General features: G+C 37.5%; 2 protein-coding genes across 10 annotated transcripts in view; one reads left to right on the top strand and one right to left on the bottom strand.

Annotated features, from left to right (window-relative positions):
• The window catches only part of zgc:113263, a 74,552-nt gene extending 63,435 nt beyond the window's left edge, over positions 1–11,117 (top strand). For 2 of the 4 annotated variants that reach the window (XM_073945991.1, XM_005164513.6), the window contains exons 11-20: positions 60–202; positions 2,020–2,269; positions 2,879–2,997; positions 3,339–3,582; positions 3,687–3,793; positions 4,907–5,156; positions 5,265–5,371; positions 7,114–7,372; positions 7,465–7,616; positions 9,798–11,117. In XM_073945991.1, coding sequence (XP_073802092.1) covers positions 60–202; positions 2,020–2,269; positions 2,879–2,997; positions 3,339–3,582; positions 3,687–3,793; positions 4,907–5,156; positions 5,265–5,371; positions 7,114–7,372; positions 7,465–7,616; positions 9,798–9,802 — 1,636 coding nt within the window. In that variant the 3' untranslated portion in view covers positions 9,803–11,117. 4 annotated transcript variants of the gene reach the window in all.
• On the bottom strand, positions 10,817–17,930 carry si:dkey-14d8.1. 6 transcript variants are annotated; one of them, XR_012401753.1, is made up of 8 exons: positions 17,745–17,930; positions 16,972–17,168; positions 16,771–16,860; positions 16,580–16,675; positions 16,364–16,474; positions 15,969–16,122; positions 12,330–14,286; positions 10,817–12,190 (listed from the first exon to the last, which is right to left on the bottom strand). XR_012401753.1 is itself a non-coding variant. In XM_073946951.1 (8 exons), the coding sequence occupies exons 1-8, from the start codon at positions 17,776–17,778 to the stop codon at positions 12,113–12,115; spliced, it is 2,385 nt and encodes a 794-aa protein (XP_073803052.1). In that variant the 5' UTR covers positions 17,779–17,930; the 3' UTR covers positions 10,817–12,112. The 6 variants fall into 6 exon arrangements, 3 of the variants coding, with proteins under 3 accessions (XP_073803052.1, XP_073803054.1, XP_073803053.1); XR_012401751.1 differs by having other exon boundaries at positions 10,817–12,174; XR_012401752.1 differs by having other exon boundaries at positions 12,343–14,286.
• Positions 17,931–23,719: the final 5,789 nt, after the last annotated feature.

The following is a 23,719-nucleotide window of genomic DNA, read 5'->3' as shown; positions in this document are numbered from 1 at the left end:
ATGGGGCATTTTTTTTATAACTGAATGTGTTTTTGTCTTGATTTATTTATTTTTTGCAGTATTGAGGGCAAAGAGCCAGCAGAATTTAAATTCTATAAACAGATGGAGAGAATTATGGCTAATGAAGAGCCATGTTCATCGCAGATCAAAGAGGAGGAATCAGCCGATATTGAATACCAGGTGTACAAGTACCAAGAAATAGGTTAGTTTAAATGATTGCTTTCTATTATTGTGTATATTTGTGTTGGAGTCAGGTTTGTTTCAAATAGATTATTTTATTGAGCAAGGACACGTTAAATCAAAAGTGACAGTATATACATTTGAAGTCAGAATTATTAGCCCCCCTGAATTATTCAACCCCGTTTAATTTTTTTCCCATTTTTTGTTTAATGGGGAGCAGATTTTTTCAACACATTTCTAAACAAAATAGTTTTAATAACTCATCTCTAATAACTGATTTATTTTATCTTTGTCATGATGACAGTAAATAATGTTTGACTAGATATTTTTCAAGACGCTATACAAGATTCTTTACAGCTTAAAGTGACATTTAAAGGCTTAACTAGGTTAATAGGTTAACTAGACAGGTTTGGGAAATTAGGCAAGTTATTGTATAACAATGGTTTGTTCTGTGAAAAAAGTTTGCTTAAAGGGGTTAATAATTTTGTTCTTAAATTGGTGTTTAAAAATTAAAAAATGCTTTTATTCTAGTCGAAATAAAACAAATAAGACTTTCTTCTGAAGAAAAAAACATTATCAGACACTAAAAATGTCCTTGCTCTGTTAAACATCATTTGGGAAATTTAAATAAGAAAAAAAAATCAAAGGGGGCTAATTAATTTTGACTTTAACTGTACATTTTACAACACACGCCAACAGTGATAATAATAAATAGTTCTGAGCACCAAATCAACATATGATGCTGAAGTAAGGATGCTGAAAATCCAGCATTCCATCACAGGGATAAATTACTTTCTTTGTGATAAAATTATATATAAAGAAATCACAATATTTCTGTTTTTATTGTATTTACGATCAAATAAATGCAGCCTCTGTGAGCCAATATTCTGCTTAATTTGCTCTTGCTATTTCAGTCTAAATGAATGAGGATTCATGCTTTTTTTTAGTTGTATTTTTATTTAGGTGCTGTATATTAAATAAAATAAAAAATATCTATGCATTTTAATAATGCAGATAAAGAAGAAAAAAAAAAAAAAAAACTTTTACCCCTGACTTAAAGTTTTTGTTTGAATGCCTCTTGTACATCAGCCTGTGTCGTTTCAGGCCAAAAAAATCCCAAAAATTTGCTGGTGGAATAAAGAAACTTTAAGACACAATTTCTCAGTGGTATGAATAATTTTAGGCTTGTCTGTATATATTACAAACAATAACAAGGGATATTGTACCTAGCCATATCATATGTATGTTGTACACCGGTATAATCAATGCATTATACAAATGTACAATATCAGGTTGCATGATATTAGAAAAATCTTACGTTGCAATATTTTGTTTTGTTGCTATATATATATTGCAATATGAATATAACTTTACCAGATGATTTGAATATCTCTACTTAGAAAGATTTAATTTGTTTAGATCGACTGGGATGCTAAAGTCTTCTATGCAGTACATCTAAATTAATCAATTTAAAAGCATACAAACACGACAGAACAAAAATACAAGTTAAATAAATGTTTTTTGGGGGAGTCAAACAGTATTTAAGTACAGAATTTACACAATTAAATGTAAAAAAAAACATGGTCATTATTGCATAGATAATAAAAAATAACATCTTTATCTGTTAACCTTTAATAAAAATTCTAATGTGAATACTGCAAATACACACATTGCGATATCGGTGCTCGAACGATATATTGTACTTAATACACATCCCAGTGCATACAATTATGCAAAAAAAAAATCATATAAATAAGACACACGTTGCATTCATACATTAACCATATAACATGTCTGTATTGGTTCTTGAGTTCACTTTCCAATCCTCACCCAACACAGAAACAGCAATGAACTGTATGGATGATAGAAAGAAGGTGGCCTGGTCTGATGCCGAGACGCTGATTCTCCTTCAGTTATGGGGCAATGAGCAGGTCCAGCAGAACCTTCAGCGCTGCCCTCACAATGGCCACATCTACTCTGACATATCAGAGAAGCTGAACACACACGGATACCTGCGCACCGCTGAGCAATGCCACACCAGAATCAAGCGGCTCAAGATCAGCTACCGGCAGTGCAGGGACAGCATCAGGTCAGTATTCAAGCTCCAAATAATAAGACAACCACATTCATACAATTGAAATCTGAATTATTAGCCATCCTTTATGTTTTTCCACAGTTTCTGTTTACTGGAAACATAATAGTCTTAATAACTTATCTCTAATAACTGATTTATTTTATCTTTGCCATGATGACAGTAAATAATATTTGACTAGAAATTTTTAAGAGTATTCAGTATTCAGCTTATAGTATTCTAGGATTCAGCTTATAGTGACATTTAAAGGCTTAACTAGGTTAATTAGGCAAGTTAGAGTAATTAGGCAAGTCATTGAATAACAGTGATTTGTTTTATAGTCAGTAGAAAAAAAATATTGCTTAAGAGGGCTAATAATATTGACTCTAAAATTGTTTTAAAACTGCTTTTATTCTAGCTGAAATAAATCAAATAAGGCTTTCTCCAGAAGAAAGAAAATTATAGGAAATACTGTGAAAAATCCCTTGCTCTGTTGAACATCATTCACAGGAGGGCGAATAATTCTGACTTCAACTGTATATCATTTATGAATGCCCACAGCAAGAAAATATAGTCTTTCAAAAAAAAGTGCACGTGATTTTAGTGCATGTTTAATTTTCTGTGCAGTTCACCTGAAGCTGAACGAGTAGAGTTCAAGTTTTATGATCTGATGGAAGATATTTTTCAAAGAAATGCTTCCTCCAAAGCATCAGGAGAGAATGAAGACGACAGTTGCATCACATCAGGTACTTTTATTGCTTTCTGGCTGTAGTGTGTGGATGTTGATGTATAACATATCTTAAAAAATATTATATTGTGCCGTGGATATGTGGTGTATATGTTGCAGGTTTATTTTTGTTTAAATATTCTATTCTGAATTATAATGACAATTATACCATGTATGGATGGAAGTGAGGGTTGTTTATTGTATTTATTTATTTATTGTCATTATTATTTTTCTTTTGCTAATTGTTTAATGAATGTCATGGTACTCTACATAATTTATATTTCTAATAAACATACTTACTGTATATCCTGTTGTCTTTTTTTGACAAAGCTTAAAAGACTGTAATTTTCCTTCTGACAGAATCGCAGGGCAGCAGTGCAGAGCAGACATCATCCTGGTCAGACTCTGAAACTGTGGCTCTAATAGACATTTGGGCGGATGATGAGGTGCAGGAAGCCCTGAGAGAATCAGTCCATAACAGCCACGTGTTTGCTGATATAGCAGAGAAACTGAACAGCCAGGGATTCTTCAAAACACCAGAGCAATGCAGATGGAAGATCAAGAACCTGAGCAAGAATTTCCGGCAGTGCTACGAAAGAAAAAAGTGAGATTGTTGTTATGATCATTTGTTTAAATGGATGAAAGGTTAAATCCAAAGTGCAAATTCATCTGAGTCTTACTGATGTCCTCCATATTGTTCCCATCTAGATGTGGCAGAGAGAATGTAGATTGCAAGTACTATGATAAACTGGAGCAAGTTCTGGGTGATGAGGCTTTTTCCATGGATGTCTTTGAAGAAGATGACCAGGATGCAGGTTTGTGCTGGTTTTTGCTCTCAATCCATGCATCCATTCATCCATCCATCCATTCATCCATCACATTCCCATCCCTTTACTAATTAATTCATTCATTTATCCATCCATACAGCCTCTTAGTCTTTTTTGGTTAGTCCATCTATCTATCCATCCATCTCTCCATCCAACCGATCATCCATCCATCCATTACATTCCCTTTCATTTACCATGCCATTCTTTCATCAACCCATCCATTCAGCTTTTCTTTCCTTTTTGGTTTCATCCATCCATCCATCCATCCGTTGAATTTCCATCCCTTTGCCACTTATTCATTGATCCATCAATCTGTCCATCCATTTTTCCTGTCCCATTCCATGACATCAATCCAGTTGTCTATTTTCCCATCTATTTCTTTTTGTCCATCCATTCCATGCATCCATCCAATCCCCTCTCATTCTTTTCCTTTCACATCCATCCAGCCTATTCCATGCTTTTATCTATCCCTCTATCATCCAGCCTTTGTGTTCCCTCCCTTTCCTTCCCATCCATCTCTTATTCCATCCATCTCATACAATTAAAGTTCCATCCTTTTCGATCCACTTCATCCTATTTCATCCCTTCAATCCATTTTACTGCCTCTCTCCCATCCTATCCCTCCAGTCCCATCCCATTAATCCATCAACTCATCTAGCAGCCCTTTCCCATTCATCCATTCATGTATGCCTTCATCATGTCCAGTCCTATCCATCCAACCATCCTTTGCATTTCCATCTTTTTGCTGTCAATTATTTATCTACTCACCCATTAAGCCTTTCTGTCCATTTTGGTCTGTCCATCCATCCATCCATCCATCCATCCATCCATCCATCCATCCATCCATCCATTCATCCATTCATCCATCCATCCATCCATCCATCCATCCATCCATCCATCCATCCATCCATCCATCCATCCATTTACCATGCCATTCTTTTATCTACCCATCCATTCAGCTTTTCTGTCCTTTTTGATTTCATCCATCCATCCATCCTCCTATAAACAGGCTTTATTTCAATGTATTTCAATAGATGTCCATTGTGATGTATTGCTTTGATGTTTGTTTCTTCCCTAACCCAAAACTCGTCAACCTTTTAGATTACCAGCCGACTGCCATGGTAGCCGTTTCTGAATCGGGCAGGAAAATGACCTGGTCAGACCAGGAGACGCTTGCCCTGCTGGAGATCTGGGGTGATGACCGTGTGCAGCACAGCCTGATGTCCTGCCCTAAAAACAGGCACATCTACAGATATATTTCAAAGAGAATGATTGCATTGGGCTTCAACAGAACGGGCGTGCAGTGCCACTCGCGTATCAAAAGACTCAAGTCCCAGTTCTACTACGATGGGTGAGCGAGATGTGACTAGTATTGTATACTCTAATTGCATGCATATACAATATGTTGTCTAGTATGAAACTGATATTATATATAATATATTCATGTGTTTTTCAGCAGGGAGGAGTGTAAATTTTATGATCAACTGGAAAAGATTCTTTTAAAGGACAGAACATCTGAGGACAAGGAGATGAGTGAGCTGGAGTCCATAACTGATTCGGATTCAGGTATCTGTCTGTAAAACTGGCCACACTCGTTTTTTGATTTTACTTTTAAGATCCAATAGAGAAATATAGAATTTGTCTACTCTACATTAATCTGGAGACCTTTGAAAATGTCATTTATTTTCTGATGATGCATTTACTAGTAATAGCAGCTTCCGAAGCATTGCTTCTTGAAGCTTTGGTTCCTTTACCAATCATTTGTTTCGAATCAGTGGTTCAGAGTATGCATTAAATTGACAAAGTCTCATCATTCCAATTGTTAGATTTTGCTGTATTTGGCTTAACTGTTCTTGGGAGGCTCGCCAATGTATTAGATTACTCTAATACATAAAATAAGTAAACTGACCAAAGTTCTTACGATGAGAAGACTTTATTGAATAGTGCAGTAGTTTCTCAGCAATGATGTTAACCCGTCGGTCTTCAAGTAACTTAACCCACAGTACTGTCTGTGAGACAGTACTTTATATTAGCATCAAACAAACCATTCATGAGGCTCAGCAGGACCCTCTTATCAGATGTTTCAGCTGTTGTTTGGCTTATACCCATTGAGAACTCAAAGGGCTCACGCCCATGATAAAAGGGTCATTTAGGGCGTACTCGCACTATGTACAGTTGCCTTGAACCGTACCAAAGCACGCTTGTCCCCCCTCCCGTCTTCCCTAACGGCCCGCAATCACATTACATTTGGGCTTGGGCACGCTTATGTCATCGATACTGCACTGTTCAGTAAGTGGAGATTTCCTTAGTTATATTGTTTGACATGCAGTGATACGCAGTCAAATATTTCGCTGAACAGATCAGCCACTTTTAACGCTCATAAACAATCATAAAGTCCTCGTGCTGCAGGAATTAGGAGGCTTGCTGAAGATACGCAGCTGTCGTGCGGTGAGGCATTTGTGTTTTTAATAAACTACGACAATTTGCGTTTACTGAACGGTAAGAATGATTAATAAACAAAGGAAACAGTCCCTTAAAAGTCACGTCTCGCTTTCAGTTTCGCTCTTAGGCGCGTTTTGCAGTCACACACAACACAAGCGTACCGCGCCAAAGCCCAAGTAAACCATGCCTGAGCCCGATTCTGAGCACTCACACTTCTCAAACGATCCGGGAAACGGGCCTGGGCACGGTTCGGATAGCATAGTGAGTAGGCCATTAGTTCACATCTCTCAGTTTGTGGGGGTTAATGCACCGGTCACCCCGTTATACAAAGAATTGGGGTAAATGTAACCAAACTAAAATGCGCATAATCTTTCACAGTAAACTGGGCTTTGTTACATTAAAACAGTTTCAAAGCATTTAGCAGATTCGGTAGTTCTCCACTAGAGGGTGATCAGTGTAATAATAATATCGTAAAATCTACATTAATACATTTCACTGGATTTACTGGATCTCGGATCAGTTTTATGGGGTTGTAGTAGGGCTGCACGATGTTGGAAAAATCGGACATTGTAATATTTAGTTTTTGTGTGATAAATATCGTGATATACGGTATATACAATTTCACCAGATGACTTGAAAACTATCTGGAAGGACTGCCTGCCTTTATCAGTGTCACACTATTTTTATTTCATTTTTCTGACAGCCTAGAGAACACTAGTTTTGACTGGAATGGTGTCCCTAGCATATGGTGTTTAAATGCCTTGAAACAGTGAATCATTTTGCAAAGCAATTGGTTTGTTTTGAAGCTTTAGAAAGCTTACATTTCCCATCTCATTTACTCTTGTGAAATGTATTTGCATTTTCAGACTCCCTCGCTCTCTCCAAACCTCCCACCGCGGACGGGCCAAAGCTGGCGTGGGGTGACAGCGAGACACACACTCTGATATCCATTTGGGGCAGCGATGGCATCCAGGAGAGGCTGAAAGGCTGCGTCAAACGTAAACCAGTTTTCCAGCAGATCGCGTTGATTATGGCTGAGAAAGGCTACAGCAGGACTGATGAACAGTGTCGCTCCAGGATCAAAAGACTGAAGGCCAGTTACCGCCAACACCTTGACAATTACAGGTAAACACAGTACATCACTGATGATGAAAGTGGAATATTTAAATGTTTAAAACTATGGATAAATTGTAATTTTTGCTGTCCTCATCCCATAGGAATGAAGGCGAGCAGGTTGAGTGGAAGTTCTACAAACAGCTTAATAAAATATTTCAGAAATACCCTCTAGATGATACCGAAACTACAGTGCAGGAGACAAAGGCAGTTTGGAGGAAAAACCCAAGCAGGTCTGCAAAAGCACACAGCTCAGGTGAATCTTAACTGTTTGCACATGTAATTTCCACACCAAAAGGGGACATAGACAAGATTTAAAATATAACATACTTATTCTGACATCCACTTATTCAGATATATAAAAGAAACGGTGATCTTGCCGACAGATGGGCAAAATTGAAGGGTTTAAAGGATAGTAATAAAATATAATCATTTCAGATTACACTTATTGAGTTTTTACAGGGTGTCCGCAGGGTCTTAAACAGTATTAAAAGTTGATCAAGTAATTTAGAGAAATTTAAGGCTCTTAAAAATATTAACAAGTTTTAAATGCTTTTTTACAAGGCATTACATTTTGCATTGTTTTAGTTTATACAATCTATCGTTGTTTGCTAAAGCTTGCCTGAATTTAATCTATAAATATCGAGATGCTGTGTAGTTGAAATCGATCAATCCTTGCTAGATTAGGTAAAGTCTAGATCACACCCTGCTTTTGCCTTTAGTAATTTCATGTAAATAATTATAGTGTTGTGTATATGTATTTATTATTTTTCCATTTTGTCAAGCCTGCTGTGGACAGGTGTTGGGAATTAGCAAGTTTTGCTAAAACACTTAAACAAATGCATTCGGTTATCCAGTGTAATTGTGATGTCCATGTCAAATAAATAAATAAAAAAAAAAATACGCAGCTGTCCGGAAGTGTGATATGCACATTAATATAGTAGCATTTTTTATGACACTGCATAACAATAGGTAATATATTTTACAGTTCTGTGACTGGTTTAGGGTTGGAGTAGGCATTAAAAAATACAATTAGTTGGATAATTTAATACATAACATAAATAATACTCTGTACAACCACTGTTTTTACGTTACTGTGACAGTTGGGTTTAGGGTTGGGGTGGGAGTAGACATTAATAAAACACAATAAATGGGAAATTTTATAAATAATAGAAATAATTCTTGTAAACTTCCGGCCGCAAACGTATCTGATCTAGCAACAACCGCTAGATTGGACATCACGCTGCTTTGTTGACTGCAGTAATCAAGGAAACACCATTAGGCGCCAGCTGCTGGATAAGTATTTTTATTCAGCATATGAAAAATAGTTCAGGATTAGTTTCTTACAGTAAGTATTTAGTAAATTTACTGCAAGTAAAATGTTGCCAATGCAGCCTAAAGTGGTGATGAGGTTTTAAAATGTATGGAGAGTCTTTAAAAAGTGTTAAAATGTATTAAATTTTACTCTCTGATTCCTGTATATACAGTACCCAAGTTTAGGGGCTACACTGTGATCCTATTTACACAGGGCATCAGCACCAACGATTCCCTTCACTTTGAATGGGTGATGTTAAGCTTTCCAATCTGAATTGTGGATTTGTTGGCATTGCTCACTGCAGAAGTTGGAAATTTCTTTTTAAGCGCCATTGCAAGTGTCAGCCAATCAGATTGCTTCATGCAAATACTCCAGCTCGGATAGAGCAGCCGATTGCGGACTAATTTCATTGGCTGATGCTGCTATGATGATAGCCTCAGCCCCAACTTCAGACACACCCTCTGTCAAGCGTTGACGCTCTAGCTCCATGCGAATCGGGCATTAGTGTTTTAATTTGCTAGCAGATAATTCTTGTTTTGAAAATGCCAGATTTTTTGCATGTAAGCTGACACTAAATTACATTTTACGGTGGATGTCTGCTTGGTAAAAATGTATCTGCGTAAATATTTGAAAGTAAAAACAGGAAACATTCAAATGTACTAGAATTATTTTTAATTATTTAAATATTACCTTTAAATGTTTTAATCTTTGACCCAGATCCAAAACTACTTTTGTGCCAAGAAATATATATACATATATATATATATATATATATATATATATATATATATATATATATATATATATAGATAGATATTTATATACATAGACCATTTCAATGTGGTCAGGTCATTGGCTCATGAAAATTTCCTGCTTGTTTTCAAACTATTTCATAACTGTAACAAGAGGCAACTAAATCAAAACGTAATGTTAAAACAGCTATCATAGCATTATTTATCAATTATGTGGCTCTTTTTGGATTCTCGGAAGCTATAGAAATTAAACATGTAAAGCAGGAAACACGTTAAGACCATTGTTTTTGTTTACATCTGTCAAAATGGTCTATAGATATTTAGATAAAACATTTGTTAATAAGCCAAATATTGTTGCTTTTTGTTTCAGACTGACGATGCTAAACTAATGCATCCGAGCGAGACATTCTTCTGGATATCTGAGCCATTGAGACAGTGTAAACTGAGGTGTATCTAACATGTGGACTGTGGAGAACGGAGTAAGAACACACTCAGTCAACAGACATACAGAAATGTGCACACCGATCCTGCATAGCTCTACATATTAAGGACATTTTTTTTTATTGATGCTGTTGTCATTTGGTCTCAGAGGGTCACATGGTACAATTTAGAGATCTGCTGAACTAAAGAGGATATGCATGGATGTTACTATAGAAGTGACTGCCATTACGCCCACTGAGTAACAAAGAGACTCAACGGCAGCATTAGTGTAGTGTGAAGTAAGCAAAAACATGGTTAACATGAGGGAAAGTTGTTTGGAGCTATTATTTCATAGACTGCCAACCCACTTAGCAATTTAGTGCTTAAAAGACATCCAATAGACATCCAAAAACAGACGTCATGGCTAAAACGAGGCTAAATTTGGGCTGCCAGTGAAAATCTAATAGACAATAGTTCAAAACTAGAGTAAACAGGATTGAATGATAACACGTGAAGTCTTTTTTTTGCACTATTGGTAGATGTCTATTAGATATTCACTGACAGCCCAAATTTCGCCTGGTACTAGTTAAGACATCTATTATTTAAACAAAGAAGTTCTTGCTGGGGAAAAACACTTAAATGTGAAGTAAATAGCTGCCTACTAGTCATTTTACTGAATGTTTTGCCATTCTTTTAGTTTAGATTTTTAATGCATCCATAATGCACAAGATCTGATTTGAGGAATTAAAAGATTTGCGTTTGAATTTAAAGCAGGATTATTTCATTAGTTTCATATTTTGGATCATAATGAAATAACTAGACCAAATCTTCAATCTTTTTCCTCCTGTTGCAGAGCTTTTCTGTCATCTGAGTGCATAACCGATCATAAAAAGTCCTATACTGTATATTTGCATCATAAAACACTGAAGAAATACCATTTGGTAGGAAAGAATCATCTTTTAAAGTATGTTTGCTAGATGTTACAAATTTTAATATATACATTATACAAATGCTACGTCACTGTTACACAGGATAATGCCAAAGCTCATTGATCACATCTCCATCTCTTTTTAAGAGTATATCTAATGTGTACTGGCATGAGCCAATTGTATATAACAATACAATGCATTCTGCTCAATGATGGGAAAGTGAACAGTATTACAGTTTTGCTAGACAAATACTGCTTCAAGACAAACATTAACAATGGTTTAAATCCAACACTGCGTTGTTTAGGAATTTTACTGTGCAATAAACAGATTATTTATTTCTATTTCTTTGTCCAGCATGATTGAAAAAAAAAACTTAATGATTATGACAACAGGCTTTCTGGACTTGAAGGGATAGTTCACCTAAATATTTAAATCTGCCATTAACTTACTAACCCTCAGGCTGTTCAAAATGTAGATGAACATTTTCACTTTAGTATAACATTGAAGAATATTTGAGCTGAAACTGGTCCTTGGTGATTTAGAAATCAACAGCTAGAGTTGATTTAAAAGAGTAAAAATAAATTCATGCTGGAAAAAAAACTTTAATACTGAATATTCTACAAGTAACTGAATGCTAAAAGTAATGCTTTATAAACAAATTTCGGGAGGAGCATGATCAGTCTTTGACCAGGCTAATTCATCACAGACAATTATTCTATTATCCAATCAGCTCATGACCAAACCTCTATAAATAGTCAAACACGAATACCTCTGTTTTCTCTCGACTTCAGCGTCCCTCCACCACCCCAACTCCACACTATTAAACCCGATACCCATTTAAATCTGAGGGGGAGCGTTCTGGAGCCGGGCTAGACACTGGGCTCGGACCTTATCTCGCTCTATCCTGATGAGGGAACAACACGAGTTAGGGTGTCTTCCCGAGCTCAGAGCCCTCTCCCTGCATAGCACGCCAAATACGCATATTCTATTCAGTCAAATATCTGTGAGTGTGAACCCGTGAATTCTACATTACCTTGATTCAACTGCCTCATCAACCATCTATCTTGCCTCATTGTACTTCGACAGGACCCATGGGTATTTATTTCATCTGTTTTTTTGAGTGACCATCAGAGTACTAGTTAACCATTTTATAGATCACCAAGGGCCACAGTTTCTAATGTTATGCTAAATATAGAAAAAAAATACAACCAACAATACATTTGGAGCCCTGAGAGAGAGTAAATAAACAGCAAATTTTAATTTTTTGATAGAATCATCCCTTTAAGTGTTATCAACATAAATGTCATCAACTATGTAAAGTACAAAGGTATCTTGCCTAAACAAGCATGGTTTGAAAAAACATGTTTCCTTTTAAAGCAGGGGTGTCCAAACTCGGTCCTGGAGGGCCAGTGTCCTGCATAGTTTAGCTCCAACTTCCTTCAACACACCTGGCTGGAAGTTACTAGTATACCTAGAAAGAGCTTGATTATCGGGTTCAGGTGTGTTTAATTGGGGTTGGAAGTAAAACATGCAGGACACCGGGCCTACAGGACCAAGTTTGGACACCCCTGTTTTAAAGTAGTGATTAGTTACACCATAGGTCGCAAACGCGACGGCCTGGAGAGTTGCAGCTCTACACCATCCCTGATCAAACACAGCTGATCCAATTAATCAAGGTGTTCATAACTCTTTTGAACACCTTGATTAATTGGATCAGCTGTGTTTGATAGGCTTGGAGGAAAACTGTGCAGAGCTGCGGCCCTCCAGGAATTAAGTTTGAGACCCATGAGTTACATGATTAACTAGTCACTTTAATTAGCCAGATACAGATGTTCAGTTAAGGGCTTTTGGGATCTGGCTTCGCACGGCCCCGAGTTTGGTCGTAGCTTCTTCTGCGATTCCCTCGTTCCCCAAGATGCGTCCTCTCATGCTTCTTCAGCGGTCCGGCAAACTTGAAGCTCTTTCCGCAGTGGGAGCACTGCCACGGCCGCTCACCTGTATGGCTCAGCATGTGGTTCTTAAGATGTGACGAGTGCTTATAAGTCTTTCCGCATCTTTCACAGGTAAACGGTCTTTCGCCAGTGTGCACGCGCTCATGTCTCTTCATATTCCCAATCTGAGAAAAAGCCTTTCCGCATATTTTACAACGGAATGGCCGCTCTCCGGTGTGTATACGCAGGTGGCATCTCAGCATCTCTGGTCCAGCGAACGTCTTGTGGCAAAGGTTGCACGGGATCTTAAGTCTGGGTCTTTCATGATTGCGCTGGTGCTTTTTCAAGTCGAACATGTAAACGAAAGACTTGCCGCAGATGGAGCACAGATACTGGCGCTCGCCTGCATGGTAGCCTTTGTGTCTTCTGAGCAGGCTGGCGTAGATGAAACTCTTCCCACACTGGCTGCACTTGTACGATCGCTCCATGGAATGGTAGCGGACGTGTATTGACAGCTTAAAGGCTGTGGGGAAACTCTTGTCGCAGTGAGGACACTGGTGGAGGTTTTCTGAGGTGTGGCATTCGCGGTGGATCTTCAAATAGGAGCCTTGCGAGAAACTCTTGCCGCAGATTGTGCACTTGTATGGTTTTTCGCCAGTGTGCACACGGATGTGCTTGATGAGGTCGGCTTTCTTGCGGAAAGTCTTGATGCATTGCGAGCATTTGAACGGTCTGGCGAGCGAGTGTGTTTTGATGTGATTGGTCAAGAAACTCAGACACCTGAAGCTTTTTCCACAGTCCGAACACTGGAACGGGCGTTCGCCAGTGTGTGTGCGCATGTGATTCCTGAGCAGGCACTCGAAGCGAAACTCTTTGTGACACTCTGGACAAGCGTGTCTTTTCTCATCCTGTGCTGTTTGGGATTCAGGAGAGGCTGATGCTGACTTTTTGGATACCGCAGCTCTAGGTGGACTGCTTTTTCTGTGTATGATGGACTTTACAGATGGCGGTCTTTCTATGACAGGAACGAAGATGGTCTCCTCCCTCACAATCTCAACAGGAGTCGGAGGCAAAACAGGCAGTGAGACGCCCTTTCCAGTCAACTCTGATATCCACTGCTCTAAACTGACCTGCCGCACACCAGGCGTTTCCTCCATTTCTGATTGCTCGAGAAACTGCACTTCCTCTCCTTCATTATCAAACTCTGACACCACTACCGTAGAGCCGTCGGCGGTGAGATAGATCTGCTGGACTTCACATATACCCGAGTCTTTCTCTTCGCAGAGAGTCTCCTCATGTTGTAATCCGTCCTCTGCTTCTTCTATTGTCGCAAACTCCTCAGTGACAGCTAAAGTCTCTGCTTCTTCTGTGTAGCTCTGAGAGGGGCTCATTATAGCGATGGCAGCGTGATCGGATTCGGATTGGTTCTCTGTGGCTTCGGATTCAATGATAATCGTCTCTTGTGCAATGGAAGTGGGAGGCAGAGGTTCCTCTTGCTCGATGGTAATGGTAGGGGACATTGTTTCTTGTGCGATTGGATGAGGCAAACAAACTACTTCCGCTGCAGAGGGAATGGACACTGTTCAGATGAAAAGAAAAACAAAAACTTATCAATTAAATCTACACAGCAATACCTTCAACAAGTTTATGGGTGACATTTCTTCCTATATTTATAATTTCATTTTTTTGCGGCAAAAAATGATGTAGACTAGAGGTGTGCGATATTTTCCTTAAGTGACTGTTTACATCAGGGGTCACCAATCTCGGTTCTGGAGGGCCGGTGTCTCTGCAGGTTTTAGCTCCAACTTGCCTTAACACACCTGCCTGTGTGTTTTAAGTATACCTAGTAAGACCTTGACGAGCGTGCTCAGGTGTGTTTGATTAGGGTTGGAGCTAAAATCTGCAGGACACCGGCCCTTCAGGAACAAGTTTGGTGACTCCTGGTTTACATGGACAATAATAATCAAATTATTTACATTCATCTGAAAAAGACAATACAATAACTAAGGGGTTTACATTAGTTGCTTTTAGAATGTCCCCATTTTACACTGTATATCATGTAGATCGTTTAGTGACTATGTTTACATCAGTACTTGAATTATTTGGCTTAAGCTAATTAAGACAATAATTACATGAGTTGCTTTTTAAATGTTCCTTTCATGATCCCATTTTACATGTTATAACACAACTCAATTAACGTCATTGCGTCACCGCGCTATCCACATTTCCCCCAGAGTTTCATGCAATTTCAGACGTTTCATTTTTAATTTGTCGACTTTAACTGCAGTTCAGCACTTTCACTTTAGGGAACATTTTATGCATGCCCCCATGACAAACGAGATATTGGATGCAGCTATGTGTTTGGACTATCCTGTTGCAAAATGCGGCGAAAAGTCCTACATGACTGTAATAGTTTGACTGCGGTGTTAACATGTCTGTTCTGCACTTCAATAATGCGACTAAAATCGGCACACTCCACGTCTTAATTCTATTTCTCTTTAGTTCGATTATGACCTTAATCGGACTAAATGAATCAAAAATTGCTGTTTACATGGTAGACTTTTTTATCAGAGTACTGTCTTAAATCGCATTAAAATCTGATTATAGGTGTCCAAGTGAACGTACTCGATGTAATTACATCACCACACAGCGCTATCCATTTAATTTGGAGTGTCATGCATCAACAGTGTTTCATTTTTAATTTGACATCTTCAAATGCCGTTCATTTAGCATGCTGTACGTGCAAGCAGACAATGGTGGATATAAATTCTCCACCATGAGGCTTCCTTTGCTCTTTCATACATAGATTCTTAACCAGAGTATTGTATGAATCATATTCAAATTGGAGTATTGATGTCCATGTAAACCACAGGTCTGAAACTCGACTCCTGGAGGACCGCAGCTCTGCTCTATAGTTGAACAGAGCTGATCCAGCCAATTAAGGTGTTTAAGACTACTAGAAACTATTAAGAAAGTGTGTGTTGGAGCTGAACTGTGCAGAGCTGTGGCCTTCTGGCTTGAGACTATCAATGTAGATGTATTGACTGTTAATATTTTCACTGTTGTTTTAACTCTATTAAGCTGACAATAGAGTCAGTAGCTTTGAAAACAACATCTCTATCATTATTGAACAAATCCTGCATAAATTATATATTTAGATACATGTAAATATCGCACATCCCTATTTATTCTGCCAGTTTCATGTTAATGTAAATCTCTGTATGTTTAATTCAGAACAAGCAAACACACGGTAAGGCTCACTTTCACTGATAACTCTGGGAGAGTCCTCATTGTTTATTGTGTGCAGTCTTTTGCTTTTAAAGTGCTGGAGCACATCCTTGATTTCAGCTGGGTCTGAGAGTGGCTGCACGATCTCCTCCATCATCGAGAGGCCACCGCAGAGCCGGGAAGCTGTCTGAAAGAGTCGTGAGATCAGATTTACCTTTCGTTTTTGCATGTTAGATTCAAGATTCTGTATTGTTGTCACTATACTGAGTACTTAGTACAGCGAAATTAGAGCAATTATTATGGTGCGAAAAAGAATATAATATTGCACAATAATTGTTAATAGGTTATAATTGCCCTATTTATTTATCATTTCTCATTAAAAATAAATACACACGCTATGGATAATGCATTATGGTTTGAGCACACACCTCTTTAAGATTGGGCACCGGCAGCAGATCTTCTACTCGAGACAGAAACTCCCATGCAAGACTCTGTAAAACTGCATCATATCCTGAACCATATTCTACTGGGAATATGTGCTGAAGACGGGGTGAAACATGGAAAATAAATAATTTTGTGCATGCTTTATACAGAAGGATGAAGTGAAAAGAAACGACAAGAAAAAGGAGGTGAGTAAATCTAACCTGGAGGAAATCCTCTTTCTTTTCTGTGTCTTCTAAAATGCTGTGCATCGTTCTAATGAATTTGTTATTGATGATCTCACTTTCCACATCTTTACACTGCAAAATACAAAGCAGAAATAAGGTGTTGATTACTTATGCGGTGCAAAGTTTTGTGCACGGTTAGTGTGATTACAAAAATCAACAATAGTTACTTTGTGTGTGAGATTTCGGAGAGAATCCAGATGTGCCTGAATGATCCACAGATCTGGCATTTTATCTTTCAGACAAAGCTCTAGGATCACCTAAAGAATAAAAAGTAATCTGTAAAACAAACTGGGCTTTATGTGGAACAAGTATATAATATATACCAAAATAAAAATAGATTACAATAATTGTTTATCAAAAAAAAGTACCTTTTTTCTCATGTGAAAGATTAGTTTATTAACCAGACTCCGACTCATGATGTCTGGAACGTTCTCTGTCACCAGATTTACAAATTGCTCCAGTTTCCCGTACTGTGTCACATTGCGCCGCTGAATCACCTGCCATAGAAATGCTGACATCAGCCGGAGAGGTGGAACAACCAGACGCAGGGCAGAAAGAGGGAGAGCTTAGGAGAGAAACAAAGTGTTGCAGATTAATATCACAGACAAGTACAACGTCTTAATAATTAATCTGCAGATTTGCAATGAATCCATGCAGAACATTTATTAAGTCAGAATTTTTAAAGAGAGTAGCCATTGTTATTCTATGCTACTATTCAAAAAGATATCTGGTTCACAATTGTGCATAAGATAGATGTGCAAACCTTATATAAATCTAAACTTTGGGTTGTGCATTAACTTTTACATGCATGCTGCAGAATTTTATATAATAACTTCAATATTATTTAAATGACAGCTTCCACAATTAGCATTGGTTTTCAAACAGAGCTAATGTAATAGTCAGATTGTAAATATAGTCTGTCTTTATACACCATGAACGTTTTAATGTAAATTTCAAAAGTAATACAGTGCCAGTTATATCAACTACAATTATTAAATGCGACTTTAATTCATAAGGCTTTTTAAAAATAATATTAATTTGAAGAAATGTGCTCGAGTTGTGAGGTGCGAGTAACTTTAATAGGATTGGTTGTGCTAGCTTCACTCTCTTAGCATTTAGCTCAAAGGCTAATGAAACTCACCCGGCTCTCGACTCTCTACGTTAAGGATATCCATTACTTGATGTTAGAATAAACTTATAATTGTCTTTTAGTCGACCTCTGATCGCTTCGCATCACTTGGTTAAATCATAATAGACGGTGTACGATTGTCGTGAAGTTGACCGAAGCAACGAACAACAACGCTCAACCGGGAAACCGGAAGTAGCCGGATGCGGGTCAATATTCCGCGCTTTTGTAAGGGTTTAAACGTGCACGACACCGTCCGCCTCAGGTCTGGCGGAGAACGGTAGACAAACTCATGTTGTTAAACAAAATACATTTGCAAGGGATTGAAGTATTCAGGACATTAGACTAGTTACGACCAACTTTAAACCTACAAGGAATTAACTCAAGAGTAAGTACTGTCAAACATACCCAAATAGTCCAAACATACCCAACTTCTACGGTCAAACATTGTAAATACCCACTATATACAAATAATACAATAACATTTGTAATTATGTTCATATCTATCTGCATACCCTGATTATTAGTAGCGACCTGTACACATATTCATCTTTTATAAATCTCTGTTCAACCTGTATGTTCATAGTAACGTTACATCCATCTATAAATATTACCCATTGTTTTTCTATAATTGCTCTTTATAACTTATACCTGTATCCTGCACTTGCTGCTATTGCACTTCTGGTTTGACCTAAATGGCGTTTCGTTGCCTTGTACAGGTGTAATGACAATAGCATTGAATCTAATCTAAAACAGTGGAATTCCTAATACACAATAAAAAATAGTTTTAGATTTACAGAATAAAATAACTAACAGGAGAGTCGTAAAATACAGTATACAGTTATAATTAAAGTATATCTTGCGTAAAAAGGGTCTGGAATTAAACATGATATTCCCTCACTTTACAGAGAGTCCATTTATCATCAACAGATGGCTTTCCCGAGGAGCACCTTCATTCATAAACACATTAATTTTAGGAGATGAAGGTAATAAAGCTCTGTGGATGGAGGGAATAAATGAGTGATGAAGGAGAATGATGCTGTAGAAAGGGGAACTCACATTTCCTGAGCTGTTTCGAACATCTGCTGAGGGAGATACTGCTCTGTTATTACGTTATAAATATGGATCATCGTCTTCATTATAGGGACTGTTCATCAAAGCATTTAAGTTATGTTATCGTTTACTCACCTTTCACTTGTTTTTTTTAAACATGTCTGAGTTCATCTGTTTTTATATTATATTAATATATACAGTTGAAGTCAGAATTATTAGCATCCCTAAATTATTAGACCTCCTGTTTAGTTTTTCCCCAATTTCTGTTTAACAGAGAGCAGATTTTTTCAACACATTTCTAAACATAATAGTTTTAATAACTCATTTCTAATAACTGATTTATTTTATCTTTGCCATGATGACAGTAAATAATATTTGACTAGATATTTTTCAAGACACTTCTATACAGCTTGAAGTGACATTTAAAGGCTCAGGGGTTAGGGTGATTAGGCAAGTTATTGTATAAGGGTGGTTTGTTCTGTAGACTATTGAAAAAATGCTTAAATGGGCTAATAATTTTGACCTTAAAATGGTGTTAAAAAAATTAAAAACTGCTTTTATTCTAGCCGAAATAAAGCAAATAAGACTTTCTCTAGAAGAAAAAATATTATCAGACATACTGTGAAAAATTCCTTACTCAGTTAAAGGGGGGCTTATAATTCTTCAACTGTATATATATATATATATTTATAAATATATATATATATATATATATATATATATATATATATATATATATATATATATATATATATATATATTCTATATATGTCTATTGACCTCCATAATTCAATTAAAGTGTGTTTATATTGCACTTTTTACAATAATTATTGTTTCATCTTTGCAAAAGATGCACATTATTACATTAAAATCGCATTAGGAAAAGTTCAGGTTATTAGTTATTAGGCTTGGCCGGTAATATGGTATACTACAGGATCTAAAATTAGCAATGGTATCAATACTGTTACACTATCATAAAAATAATGCACTTACTGCATATCGGAGACAAGAGTTAAATATTAAATATAATTTATTTAATGCCTGAAACTGCGTCTGCGTGATAGTCATCATGGGCCAGCATGGAGGAGAAAGAGAGAGGTGGGGAAAGATGGCAAGTCATGCACCAAGTGACCTAGTCTCGTAAAAGAACACAAATGCTTGTAGTTTTGGGTTTCGACCGAACTAAAAGGGAGAGGCAGTAAATTTGGATGAGGCAATTTGCTAATTGTGCAACAAAACAGTACTAATGCCAAATCTGGAGCTCATCTGGCAGAATAATTTAAGATAACAGTCTAAAAACTAGAACATCCACATTTATGTTATAGAAAAATATTAAATACAAATAAAAAAGAGGAAAAATGAAGAGAAACAACAACAAAAAAAGGAAAATTTGTAGTTTATATTTTTTGCAACATTTTGCATGAATTTAAATTGGTGAATTTAGTTTGGTGACTAAAATATTATTTTAATAAATATATGCACCAAAATACACTGCCTATATTCACTGAGAAATGGTAAAAATATTCATTTTCAAAAAGGGGTGTACTCAATTATGCTAAGCACTGTAGATGATAATAATTGTTTATCTCCATAACTGTTTGGTGTGTCTTTTTTACAGTCTTCAGAATATTTTATTTTGTGTTATACAAAAAAGAAAAACTCATAAAGACACTTGACACTTGACTAAAAGTGAGTTACATTTTTTGTGAACAAATTTTCATTTTTGGGTGACCTATCTTCAAGAGTGATACCGAGTCTTTCCTGTGTGCATGCATACAACAGGCCAAACTATATTGTGACAAGGTGCTAATGATAAATAAAAATATAGAGATGATATTTTCTTATTTTTTGTTATATGTTAAGGTCATAGTCTGGCTTGAGTGTGATAAAGTGTGTAGGATAAACAAAATGTTTATTAACGAATAATTTGAAAAAGTTCAGTCAAGTTGTTTTCCTAAAGGAAATTGTTCTTCATTACTCAAAAAAGGTAGATTTATTGGCTGAACAGATTATGCTATCTGTGTAGTCATGACTGGAGTGAAGGTTAGAGAATTAATAGTGCATATAAAAGGTGTTTTGTCGGATTGCTTGAGTTGGGAGGTCTGTTAATATTTTATTTTCCTGTTTTAGATTGATTGAATTGGAGCACATTGGACGAAAACAGAAGATACAGTTAAGGTAAAAAGCTTCTTCCATCCTATGCTTTAAATTGATTATATTATGTGCAGACGAATGTACAGTAAATATAACTGAAGCACAGAACCATTCAAGGGTCAGTTTTCTGTAATTGAGATTTATACATGACATACATTTGAATGAACGAACTTTCCACTTATTAGAGACACTTTTTGGAATCTGAGAGAACAAAAAATCTTAATATTAAAAAAATTGCCTTTAAAGTTGTTGAAATTAAGTTCTTAGAAATGAAAATTTCTAATCAGAAATCAGAACTTGCTCCTCACTTCATATACAAATTGTTTTTGAGATAAAAATAAATTATTTTGACCCAAACTGTGTATTTTTGGCTATTCCCTGTGCAACATAAGACCATGGTCACATATTATCCTTGTGCAGAAATACTTGAGATTCATATTACTTAACTCAAAATCTATTATATGTATATTAGAGTTTAAATGATATTTTTTTAATATATAGTGTTGGGGCATTACACAACGACAAGTTTAGCATATTTTAGTCCTAGTAAATGTGCCAACATCCTCTTAAGAAAAAAAATTGTTCACAGCCTTCAGTAAAGCTGTAAAGCGATGTCCTTGAATATGTACACACAGCATGAATGATTAATGCAGACTATCTGTGAGATTCAATCTAGAGACAAATCAATACCAGTGTTGTACAGACATTTGCTTATTAAAGACCTATTAAGGCCACAAATTGATCAGAGCAGACATTTATGACCCTGAAGCGGAGCCTCCTGCACCAGTAGAGGGAGATCAGGGCGGTGTGGGTTAACAGCATCATAGCCATATAATCACACACACACACACACACACACACACACACACACACCATCAGAGACGCAGTACAGCCACACGCCACTGCAGCAGCAGGAGAGTGTAAGAAATGTCGGAAATAAACATCGAAACAGAATCTGCAGACGGAGATAAGCCTGCCATGCGTTCATCCACAGACGATTTATGGTGTGAATAGGCACCAGTGGGTTGATGACCAGCCATAAAACTGAAGGAGGGATGGAGAAACAAAGGGAGGAGTAAGAGAGAGAGTGAAATGGCGGTAGATAAAGACGGGGCCATGAGCTCTGCACCGCCGTATGACTCTCTGCCAGCTCGGCCGAGTCCCTGTCGTGCGAAGGATTGGGAACGAGAGTTACACGGCAATCAGAGACTTTCTTCTCCGCTGCGACCTGCACTACCTTCAGTTTCCAGACGACCCTCAGCGCTGCCTGGTTATCTGCTGTCACCTTCCCGAGAGTACGGCGACCAGCTGCAGCGTCTTTCGTTATCGCTGTGTTCGGAGGCATCTCTGGCGCCCCCTGTGCCTACGATTGGTACTGCACCGCCGTGTTGTCGTGCGGTGGGAGTCATGCCCTTGCTGCGCCTCGCACTCCTCATTTTCAGCTTCCTCTTTTGGGCAGCAGGCCTTGCGATCTTCACTCTGGGCGTATGGGCGCATGCTTCGCTATCCGACTACATGCTACTGTCGGCAAACCGCTATCCAAACGCTCCCATTATATTGTTAGGCACAGGTGCTGCAGTGACCACTTGGGGCTTTTTAGGATGCTTGGGAGTTGCTGCTAATCTTCCGCACCTTCTTCGAGCGTATGGCTTGTTTCAGTTTGTGACGCTCATGGGTGGATTAGCAGCGGGTCTTTCGGGGCTCTTCTATAGAGAGGATATTGCCGAAGGTTTTCGTAGTGGACTTCAGAGAGCCGTATTGGACTATGGTGAAGATGAAGGCCGTGCAGATGCACTCGACAGCCTGCAGAGGGCGCTAAAGTGCTGTGGCGCTGAGAGTTGGCGAGATTGGCTAATTTCCGAGTGGGCTGTTCAAGATTTTGGAATTGTGGGAAACGAAACGTCCGTTGTGTCCTTACCAGACAGCTGCTGTATGAAACGCAAAGGCTGCCGCAACAGACCTTTACCCGAATATATTGACGCAGATATTGAGCTAGCCGGGATTCACGGTCACGGTTGTTTCCGCAAGGTTTTCAGCTTGGTTAATGATAACGTTTTTCACATTGCAGCTACAGTTCTGGGTCTTGCATTCACCCAGGTGGCAGGTATAGCTCTTGCATGTTTGCTTGCCAATCGTCTTTCACCCAGACCGCGAAGACAAGCCCGCTGAAATAAAAAAAAAAGCATGGTGATTTTCCCTTGCCTGGACTTTCGTATTACCAGCTACATTTTATGGACAAATAAACATCCGCAAATGTGTCGTAAACATTTGACTGAACATTAAGGTCGACTAGAGCGTAACTTAAATATTTGTGCATTGAGGATATTTACCCTGCATGACTCTGAATGACTTGTGTTTTTGTCCATTAGTAATCTAAAGTAAAACAAAACATAAAGAGTGGTGTCAGTAGATTAGTTAAAGGTAATCCTCTGATATGTTCATAAATGTTCTGAAATATTATAATATGTATAAAACAGCCATCAATACCATTGTTTCATATGTATTCTGTAAATAGTTTTCATTAATGGTCCATTAGAAGTTGTAGTGTATGTCGTTTTATTCACTGTGAAAGATCTAAACTAACTCTTTTGATCTTGAATGCTTCACTGGAAGGTAACTGTTTATTGATTAAATATTAAATAAAAGATAGAAGATAGAAAGAAATGTGTTTTGTTCTTAAAAATTAATGTTAAATCTAATTATGAGGCACAATGCATGACAAAGAGCACAATGTTGTTGCATTAAACCTAATTATTTTAGGGACACTGTTTTCAGATCATTCT

Source organism: Danio rerio, chromosome 4, assembly GCF_049306965.1.
Source record: "Danio rerio strain Tuebingen ecotype United States chromosome 4, GRCz12tu, whole genome shotgun sequence".
NCBI lineage: Eukaryota > Metazoa > Chordata > Actinopteri > Cypriniformes > Danionidae > Danio > Danio rerio.
The sequence above is the reverse complement of the archived record's forward strand: the minus strand, read 5'-3'. Positions and strand labels throughout refer to the sequence as shown.

Coding starts and splice junctions, on each gene's coding strand:
- si:dkey-14d8.1 (XM_073946951.1), bottom strand. CDS start 17,778: ATGGATATCCTTAACGTAGAGAGTCGAGAGCCGG. Junction 16,861..16,971: donor TCTTTCACATGAGAAAAAAG/GTACTTTTTTTT, acceptor TTTATTCTTTAG/GTGATCCTAGAGCTTTGTCT. Junction 16,676..16,770: donor TCCGAAATCTCACACACAAA/GTAACTATTGTT, acceptor TGTATTTTGCAG/TGTAAAGATGTGGAAAGTGA.